General features: G+C 59.2%; 1 protein-coding gene across 5 annotated transcripts in view; it reads right to left on the bottom strand.

Annotated features, from left to right (window-relative positions):
- Positions 1–474: 474 nt before the first annotated feature.
- BANP (BTG3 associated nuclear protein) overlaps positions 475–10,222 on the bottom strand; it is a 156,490-nt gene continuing 146,742 nt past the window's right edge. For all 5 annotated transcript variants that reach the window (XM_078357957.1, XM_054248588.2, XM_078357945.1 and 2 more), the window contains one exon: positions 475–2,497. In XM_078357957.1, the coding sequence (XP_078214083.1) occupies positions 2,438–2,497 (60 nt within the window). In that variant the 3' untranslated portion in view covers positions 475–2,437. The remainder of the gene's footprint in view (positions 2,498–10,222) is intronic.

Here is a 10,222-nt window from a genome sequence, read left to right as displayed (position 1 = left end):
AGGTGTGGGTCAGTGGGTTCATGTTGGAGGCCACAGAGCTGCCCAGGAGGTGAGGGCCAGTGGGTGTATCCTGGAGGCCACAGAGCTGCCCAGGAGGTGAGGGTCAGTGGGTTCATGTTGGAGGCCACAGAGCTGCCCAGGAGGTGTGGGCAGTGGGTGTATCCTGCAGGCCACAGAGCTGCCCCAGAGGGGGATTCAGTGACAGGGCCAAAGGGATTCCAATGACTGAACCCGAGAATGTCCACATTAGACAGGACCAATCAGGCTGGGATGATGAAAGTCTGGCTGTCACGACACACGGCACAGGCCCTGGACAGAGGCTGTGGGTTGGAGTCTCCACCCCAGCACTTCCCACCTGGGATGTGGGCCTCATCCATCGGCAAGGTGGAGACACAGCAAAAGCGAGCCTTCTTCCCACCATATGCTGGATGATCCAAGGAGCGAACAGAGAAAAAACAGGAAAGTGCCAAAGAGTCACAGCATTGTCGTTTATTTGTGTTATTAGAACGATCCATCCCTTTACAAAATAACAGCTTCATTGGATATAATTACAGACCATACACGTCACCTGTATGAAGTGCACTTTCACCAGCCTTTTCGTCTATTCGGGGTTGTGCGACATCGTCAGTGTAGAATAAGGTCCTATTGACGGTTGAGAGGTGATGGTGTTGATGACGATGACTGACAGTCTGCTCTGTCCCCGGCTGGAGTGCAGGGCGCCATCATAGCTCACTGCCGTGTCCACTTCCTGGGCCCAAGCGATCCTCCCGCCTTAACTTCCCAAGGAGCTGGGACTCCAGGTGTGAGCCACCACACCCAACTGATTTTTCTTTTTTTCAGTAGAGGTGACGTTGTGCTATGTGGTCCAGGCTGGACTCAAACTTCTGAGCTCAAGAGATCCTCCTGCCTTGGCCTCCCAAAGTGCTGGGATTATTTTTAGACCGCAGTGAAAAGTTCCAGTTCATACAGCAGGAAGTGAGCCAGGGAACGCTTTGCCCGCAGGCTCTGGGAACCATCAACTTCACGCTGGAAAAAGACATAAGGACATCAGCAAGAAGGGGTGTCTGGAAGTGCTAGGGCTGGCCTCTGTGCAGAGAGAATTCTGCTGTGTGGAGCAGCTGCGCTCCCTTAGGGGTGGCTGGATATGAGGGCTATGGCCTGTCGTCAAGTGTCGCCCCTCTCCCCCAGCTCCCTGGCATCATACTCAAGATTCAGGGGATAGGGCCTCCCCTGGAACCCTGGAAAGCAGGGAGCACCAGCTGCCCAAGGACACTGGGAAGGAGGGAGTGTCACCACCCGTGTACACCAGGAAAGAAGGGGCATCAGCTGCCCATGGACTCTAGGAAGAAGGGAGTGTTGGGCACCCATGGACACCGGAAAGGAAGGAGTGTCACCACCCGTGTCCACCGGGAGGTAGGGAGTGTCAGTCACCCATGGACACCGGGAAGGAGGGAGTGTCGGACACCCACAGACACCAGGAAGGAGGAAGTGTCAGCCACCTGTGGAAATGGACACTGGGAAGGAAGGAGTGTCAGCCGCCCATAGACACCAGGAAGGAGGGAGCATGGCCGCCCGTGGACACCGGGAAGGAGGGTGTGTCGGCCACTTGTGGACACAGGGAAGGAGGGAGCGTTCCTGCCCGTGGACACAAGGAAGGAAGGAACGTGGCCGCCTGTGGACAATGGGAAGGAGGGAGCATTGCCACCTGTGGACACAGGGAGGGAGGGTGTGTCAGCCGCCTGTGGACACAGGGAAGGAGGGCGTGTGGGTGCTTGTGGACCCTGAAAAGGACGGAGTGTCACTGCCCATGGACCCTGGCTCTGTGCCCTGCCCTTGGCTCCTTTATCCAAGAGCAAAGTTGAAGCTGTTTTCCCAAAGCTCTGTCTCCTCCAGCTTCCCTCAGCTGCCCTCTGAGATTCCTGCTGATATCCTCCGCCCCCAGGCACGGTCCAGGAGCCAAGAATTCAGGGCAGACCCCGAACCGCAGCTCGCCAAATCATTGCTCACTGTTAGACATCTGGGGTTTTCAACTGTTTGTTTTTGTAAAGGACACACTGAGTGGCCCTGGGCAGCTGCTCTTCTGCAACTCCAGTCCCAGAGCCTCGGGGGTGAAATTCTGTTCTCAGCTACGCCCGTGCCCAGCTGCCCCATCATCCCACGAGAGGCTGGGGTTGGAAGCCCCTTGACGCCCGGCCTCCGAAAACATGAGCATCCCCAGCACCCAGACCTCAGCTTCTCAGTATGGCGTTCCATGCAGAGTGCCCGGGACACCCAGGAGAAACGACCAGGTCCAGTCTGGGCAGGAAAACACCAGAGGCTCATAAGAGATCTTGACCCTCCGGGGCTATGAGGCCATGCCCAAGTACTCAGTAGCCGGCTTGATGGGTGGTGTGGGAGCTGACGGTGCCGGGAGACAGCCTGCTACACATGTGCACGCTCAGACGAGCAGCTGGAAGCCTGGCGACGCGTGGATGCTCCCATGGCTTTGAAGGACGCCCTGTAGAACACGGATTAATCATAACAGAGAAAGAACAATGTCACAGGGAGCGGGGAGTCACCACATCAATTAAACTGACAGTGTTCACGTCGCTGACGGCCCAGGCTGAGCCTCACCCCTGCTGTCCCTGCCCACCCAGGATCTCATCAGTAGGAAGTGAGAGGCCGTCCCGGCTGAGGGTACCTGCAAAGCACCCCGAGTGCCCACAGCACAGAGGGACCAGGGGGCTGCTCAGGCTGTTGAAGACAGGGCAGGGCGTGACGCCTGCGGACTCTGCTCTCAGAACCTCGTGGGGACAGTGGCCAGGCTGCAGTGGGGTCTCAGAGGGACCTGTCCCTGTCCTGATTCTAAGGGTGCTGAGGGCTTCAAATGTCTGTGTGCAGGAGACACACCCGAGGAGCCTGGCTGTGTGGACCACGGTGCCGCCCGGCTGTGCGCGCTCCGTTTCCTGTACTGTCTGCCAGTGCTGCGGCCTTGTCTGTGCACTGCCTGAGTCCGCATTATCTCTGTAACTCGGCTCAGCCCTGGATCCGGGGAGGCTGACCCCCCCATGGGCCTCTCCCAGCCTGAGTGGTACCCTCCTGGCTGCTGACCACTGCTGCCCGAGGCCCTGCCCCAGCAGTGGGCACAGGCTAGAGCGGGACTGCAGGAGAGAACCAGGGTGTGGCAGTTGATGAGCAGGGGCCCCCAGGGCCAAGGCATCTGACCAGTGCCCTGCAGGATGGGCAGACCCCTGGTACCCCAGGCACCAGCGCAGGGCCCACCGTCTCCTGCATTCAGATGGTCTCACATGGGCCAGGGTGTCCCTGGGGTCCTGTCGGGTGCCCCCCTTGGCTCTGTCACCTTCCACAGTATTTCTAAGTATGGCTCACAATCACCCCAAGTCTCCAAGAAGGAACGACAGCAATGCCATGGAGACAGGAAGCCAGCCCTGCAGAGGGCACCGGAGCCCTGGGCACCACCTCTCCTGGGGACGGGGGGTTGGGCACCTTCTTCTCCTCTCTCCCCTCCTTCATCTCTCCTTCCTTCAGCCCTCCTCCCTCCATCCCTCCTTCCTCCATTCCTCCTCCCTCCATCCTCCTCCCTCCATCCCTCCTTCCTCCTCCTTCCTTCCTTCAGCCCTCCTCCCTCGATCCCTCCTCCCTCCATCCCTCCTTCCTCCTCCCTCCTTCCTTCAGCCCTCCTCCCTCCATCCCTCCTTCCTCCTCCCTCCTTCCTTCAGCCCTCCTCCCTCGATCCCTCCTCCCTCCATCCCTCCTTCCTTCAGCCCTCCTCCCTCCATCCCTCCTTCCTCCATTCCTCCTCCCTCCATCCTCCTCCCTCCATCCCTCCTTCCTCCTCCCTCCTTCCTTCAGCCCTCCTCCCTCCATCCCTCCTTCCTCCTCCTTCCTTCCTTCAGCCCTCCTTCCTTGATCCCTCCTCCCTCCATCCCTCCTCCCTCCATCCCTCCTTCCTCCTCCCTCCTTCCTTCAGCCCTCCTCCCTCCATCCCTCCTTCCTCCTCCTTCCTTCCTTCAGCCCTCCTCCCTCCATTCCTCCTTCCTCCTCCCTTCCTTCAGCCCTCCTCCCTCCATCCCTTCATCCCTCCTCCCTCCATCCCTCCTTCCTCCTCCCTCCTTCCTCCTCCCTCTTCCTCCTCCCTCCATCCCTCCTTCCTCCTCCCTCCATCCCTCTCCCTCCATCCCTCCTTCCTCCTCCCTTCTCCCTCCTTCCTTCAGCCCTCCTCCCTCCATCCCTCCTTCCTCCTCCCTCCTTCCTTCAGCCCTCCTCCCTCCATCCCTCCTCCCTCCATCCCTCCTCCCTCCATCCCTCCTTCCTCCTCCCTCCATCCCTCCTTCCTCCTCCCTTCTCCCTCCTTCCTTCAGCCCTCCTCCCTCCATCCCTTCATCCCTCCTTCCTCCTCCCTCCTTCCTTCAGCCCTCCTCCCTCCATCCCTCCTCCCTCCTCCCTCCATCCCTCCTCCCTCCATCCCTCCTTCCTCCTCCAACTTGAACCCTCAAATTGCTAGTGCCCCCTCCCCAGTTGTGAGAACCCCAAACATTCAGATATTGACTTGTGCTTCCTGCACCATGGCAGAATCACCCCCTCTCCAGAATGGCTGGCCCCCGACCTCCTTCCCCTGACCTCCATTAGCCCACAAGGCTCTGGCCCCCATGCTGGTTCAGCGCCATGGCTGGTTGGTGAAATGACAGCCTGCTCTGCTGGGAGCCTGGGAAGAGGAAGGGACTGGGGCAGGGAGTCCAGCTTGGGAGCCCATGAGCCCTCTAGGACCCGGCCCTGGCTGGAGAGGGCAGCACGTGAGACACAGTTCATTCACGGGGCGCAGGGTTGCTATCTGCAGGGCTTGTGCTAAACTCTAGCAAACGGCAGACGCCCCCTTTCCTCCCAGGGCCTGGAATCCGCCATGGCCACTGTGCTGAGGTCAGCTTTGAAAAGCCCCCATTGCAGCCGTGGGGCAAAGGCCGGGGGAGGGGGCAGCTGGAAGCTCTGCCAAGGCTGCTCTGTTGTGATCAGCCTGGCCTGGGGCACCCTGGGAGACTCCTGAACCACCCGGCCTCCCGGCCCCCTGGCCAGTAAGATGCCCTCACTCAGGCACGCCTGGCCCCTGGAGGCAGAGAGCCTGGGACTCCACAGAGAGGCCATGCCCTGCACCCACTCGGCCTGGACCGGAGCCTGGGCCCTGTGTGGTCACAGCTGGAGGTCTTTGAAGGCGGCGGCGGGGGCAGATCCCATGGGGGCACCCCCTCCTCCAGCAGGGCTGGCTCCTGTGGGGCATGGGAAGATGTGGCAGAGGGCGTGACCTCCAGGAGAGGCTTGGCTGGAGCAGCCCTGGGGGGCAGCCAAGTGTGGGGCAGGGGCAGGGGCTCCAGCAGTGACCTCTTTGCCATGACAGGAGGCCTGGCCTGAGGGAAGCACGGTTCCATTAACCACCCACCCGCCTCAGCCCAGCTCCCCAGCTCACCAGCTCCAGGCACTCAGGTGGGCTTGAGGCCCTGAGGCTGTTGGTACCGAGGCGCCCTGTTGCTTATTCCAAGGGCCAGCGGCCAGCCGGGTCTGGGGGCCACTGAGCAGGAAACGTGCCCCAACTCAGACCCCCTGGGCATGGGCAGCCGCCTTGGCTCACTCCTCCCTCTGGTTCCTTTGCCTGCAGTGAGGACTCTTCACCCAGGACCTTCCCGTGCCAGAAGTCAGCGAGCTGGTGACGAGACTGAGGCTGATCTGGGCCGTGTGGGGCTCCCGCTCACGGGGACTGTTGGTCTCGTGTGGGGACTGTTTCAAGAAGAGCCTCAGGACACCAGGAAGGTTCAGAAGCCCGCTGTCCCCGCCAGGCGAGAGGGCCCAGGGTGGAGGGAATCCTCGGGGCAAGGTCCTCACTCCAGCACCGCAGACCCTGTCACTCACCTCCCACCCCTATGCACACAACCCACCAGGCCCTGCCTGGTGTTGGCATCGCTGCTTTGGCAGCAAGCGGGAGAGATGTGCTGAGAGGGCCCAGGCCTGGGGGGCGCTGCCCTTCCTTCATAGGTCCTGTGACTTTTACTCCCCTGACAGGCGGTGCCCACCCACTCCTCCCAACCCCCAGACAGGAGGAAGGGAGCTCAGGGCGGTGTCTTCGGTGCTGCGGGGGTGGAGTCAGGCCCAGATCCCGTCGTGGATTTGACAGAAAAGGAAACGGGGTGTGAGTGCAGATGAGGCTCAGCCAGGGCCCCCGCAGCTCTCACCCCAGAGCTCAGCTCCAGCCTTGCTGGTGCGGCTCCGTCTCCAGAACTGTGGAAAACGCCTCTGTCCACCCGGCATGCTGGGCAGTGCCTGCTTCCCCCATGCCAGTCGCTGGCCGGCTCCCCAGGCCTCTATGGGAGGGTGGCTGGTCTCTCTTAAAAGTCCCCTGGCCTGGCGCGGTGGCTCATGCCTGTAGTCCCAGCACTTTGGGAAGCCAAGGCGGGCAGATGACGAGGTCAAGAGATCGAGACCATCCAGGCCAACATGGTAAAACCCCGTCTCTACTAAAATAACAAAAATTAGCTGGGCGTGGTGGCTCGTGCCTGTGGTCCCAGCTACTCAGGAGGCTGAGGCAGGAGAATTGCCTGAACCCAGGAGGCACTCTGTGGAGAGGCTCACCAAGGAAAGCTCGTGTCCAAGCTGCCCAGCCGAGCCTAGGTGTGGCTGTGCCAGCCCAGGAAGACAGGCAGGGTCTTGGAGCAGGCAGCCCTACCCCGGCACAGCCTCGTGCTTCCCACTCAGCCTCCTCCCAGCCACTGGAGGTCACGCTGATTCCCCAAACGCCTTCTGCCCTGAGCCGGGGACTCCCTGTCACGCACCTACCTTGCCCGGCCTGAACAAGAGTCTGCGACAGGAACCCAGCTCGGGAGGGTGCAGAGGAAGCCAAGGGCCCGCACAGGTGAGAGGTTCTCGGCTCTGAGCTCACCCAGCCCGGGCTCAGCAGCAGCCTCAGAACGCACACGGGTTTCCAGCTTTGCTTTCATTCGTGGGGACCACTTGGTTTGGGCTTTAGGCAAAGCTCATTTGCCTCTGGGCAGAAGCGGCCAGAGCTGGGATCCCCTGAGCCGTGGGCAGGGACGAGCGCTGGCTGAGGCAGGATCTGCGGAGGGACCGTCCCTGCCGGGCAGCTCTGAGCCCAGAGCTGCCTATACCTGTGAAACAGGTCGGGCTGAGCCACCATCCAGCAAGTGAAGAGACCAGAGCTGGGCCACTGCAAAGCCTCTCTGCCACCCACCACCCCAGGTCCTCACAGCCCTCACCAGTGTCCCAACTCCCGGCAGGTGGCCCATAGTGCTCCCCGACAAGGCACGCAGGTACCATCGGGCGGTTCTTCAGGCGGCTTCTATAAATGCTTGGCCCAGCGTCCTCGGTAGATGGCTGCTGCCTGGGGCACTGCTCTTACTGTGATTGTCATCCCTGCCCCTGCTGCGTGCTTAGACTCAGACTTGCCCCAACACCAGTGAAATTGCCCTCCACAGGCTTGTTCATCCACAACACGGCTAGGCAGGTGTGCGGGCAGTTCAGGCCCTGCTCAGGGGGGCCAAGGCTTTAACAGAGGTTGAACGTATGTCCCTGCAGGGAACCGGTTTCCTTATAGACCCAGAGACCAGCCAGGTAGGGGACTTGAGGAGCAAAGATCCCAGGGATGGTGCCGTGGTCACGGGGGCATGGGGGAAATGGGGAAGGAGCTCCCACCCTGCCAGGACCTCCCACAGCTGAGTCCACTGGGAAGCCAGCCTGCAGGGCCTGGGGTGGGGGCACAGGGAGCCCACCCAGCAGCATGGGGACGACAGGAAGCGGGACAGAGCACCCAATCAGCTCCATCGCAAGGACTCACACCTGACATTCGTCCCTCAGGCCACGACTCTGGCTCTCGGAGTGTCACTTATACAAAAGAGCCCTTTCCTGGCATAGAGACTGCTACCCTCAGTTTCACCACTGTGGAAAGTTCAAAATCAGGATGGATGTCCTTCCCACTGTGTAGAAACGCCTGGTGCTCTTTAAATGTGTGAAGTCGTTCCCCGCTGGGCGACTGGTCTCGGTTCATCCATCACATTCATGGCTGCTGGATCCTGATGGTCTCAGCCCAGCGCCCCTGGGAAGCCGTACTGGGCAATCCATCATCCGTCCAAGCCTGCGATCCGGAGGCAGCCAAGGTCTAGTCTAACTCCAGGGACAGAGATGGAGGGGAGCCTGCCACAGCCCCCATGCCATTCTGTTAGGGGGCACTCCTGGCTGCAGCCCCTGCCCAGTGCCAGGCTGATGTCCACACCTTCCTGCTGTTCCCACCATCTGAGCCGACCCACTTTTCATGGCTGCCGGCTGCCGAGCGCACAGAGGGCTCACCCTTGCCATCTTCCTGTGGCCTGGCTGCAAGCCAGGTGGGCACCCGCCCATTTTGGGGAGCAGAGGGAGGCGGGTGCAGGGCAGGTGGGTGAGTGGATGTGGTGGGAGTGCCTGTGGGGTTTCCTTTGATTGCTTCTGCTGATGAACAGAGAGGTATCCCCATCAGCGAGTGGGGGTGGGGAGGGGGCGTACAGGTTAGAGACAAAGGGAAGGGAAGTGTATTCCCGCAAAAATACAACCGGGTGTGCACGCTCTCTGCAGCTCTCAGTGCAGGGTCTCTGACCCTTAGGTGCAGAGCAGGCAAAGGTTCACAGCACCTAAGTTTGGGACTTTGGTTAGGTGAGTCCCAGGAGGTGCAAAGGGGTTGAGGGTTTGTCCAAATGGTGGGGAGCCGCAGGTCGGCTCCTGAACGGGAGCCAGCTACAGGGGAGATGGCGGAGCAGAGGTCAGCACAGCGTGCACTGCAATCCACGGCACGGCACGGGGCTCCCTTAATTTAGGTCTCCTCCACCCTCTTTCCCACAGACACCTGCATCTTTAATTGGAGTTATTTCTTGACACCTGTGTATCTCACAGCTTTCTGAACAATGCATGGCTGCCAAGTATACTGACTTTCATCTCCCAAAACTTGCTGACATCTCTTAATATTTCTGCTATTTATCCCTGGAAAGTATTAGGCTGTCTTTGGAAATTATTTGGACTTTTCCAGAACACAGCGACATCACCTGCGAATAGGGGGTTTTGTTTTGCGTCTTCCTTTCCACGGCATCGGCCTCTGGCTGCTTTTCTTTTCTTCCTCTGCTCCCGAGGCCTCCACAGCTGAACAGCTGTGGGAACGGCACCCAGCCCCGCTCCTGATGTCAGGACGCACGCTGCAGCTACAAGGCTGCTGTGGAAACGCCTGATCGTCAAGGGAACTCCCTTTTATTTTCTAGAATGCTTTTTTTTTTTAAGCATTTGTCTTGAATGCTCAATTTTCTCAAAAGCTGCGTCTGCTTCAGCTGTGAGGATGGCATGAATTTCTCCTCCTCCAATCTGTCAGTGTGTGGAGTCACACTGAGTGACATTCTAAGGCCAAGCCAACCTGCAGTCACGGTCGAAACACAACACGTCATGGTGAGAATCTGAAGGACTGAGACTGTTAGATTATGGGAAACTGTTATGATGAATAAGAGCTTAACACGGGTGCTGAATACAAAATGGGACACCTGACTGAATCCGGCCACAGCCCGTTACCGAACAAGCCTGCCCACTGCTAGATGTGGTGTGCTAATATTTTGCTCAGATTTATCTAAGTAAGAACCGGCTGTAATTTTCTTCTCTGTGATGTCCTCAGGTTTTGATGCCAAGGAAATGCCAGCCTCGAAAAATGAGCTCGGGGACGTCCACCTCTGTCCGTCTCCCGGAAGAGCCTGTGAACCAATGCAGTCATTTGGGATCTCTTACCCCGACTTTTCGAGGCTGGTATTTCCTTGACATCAAAGAAAAATCTCAGTCCTTTAGATTGTCACTCTGCAAAGGACACGATCTCATTCCTTTTCATGGCTGCATAGTACTCCATGGTGTGTAGGTACCACATTTTTTTCTTTCTTCTGAGACAAGTCTCACTCTCTCGTCCAGGCTAGAGTGCAGTGGCGTGAACTTGACTCATGGCAACCTCCACCTCCCAGGTTCAAGTGATTCTTCCACCTCAGTCTCCCACGGAGCTGGGATTACAGGCACACGCCGCCATGCTTGGCTAATTTTTGTATTTTTAGTAGATGGGTTTTCCTCCTGTTGGCCAGGCCTGCCTCGAACTCCTGACCTCAAGTGATCCGCCCACCTTGGCCACATGTCCTGTACCCAGTCTCTCACTGACGGGCATTTGGGTTGATACCAC

This window comes from Callithrix jacchus, chromosome 20, assembly GCF_049354715.1.
Source record: "Callithrix jacchus isolate 240 chromosome 20, calJac240_pri, whole genome shotgun sequence".
NCBI lineage: Eukaryota > Metazoa > Chordata > Mammalia > Primates > Cebidae > Callithrix > Callithrix jacchus.
This window is presented reverse-complemented; position numbering and strand designations above follow the sequence as displayed.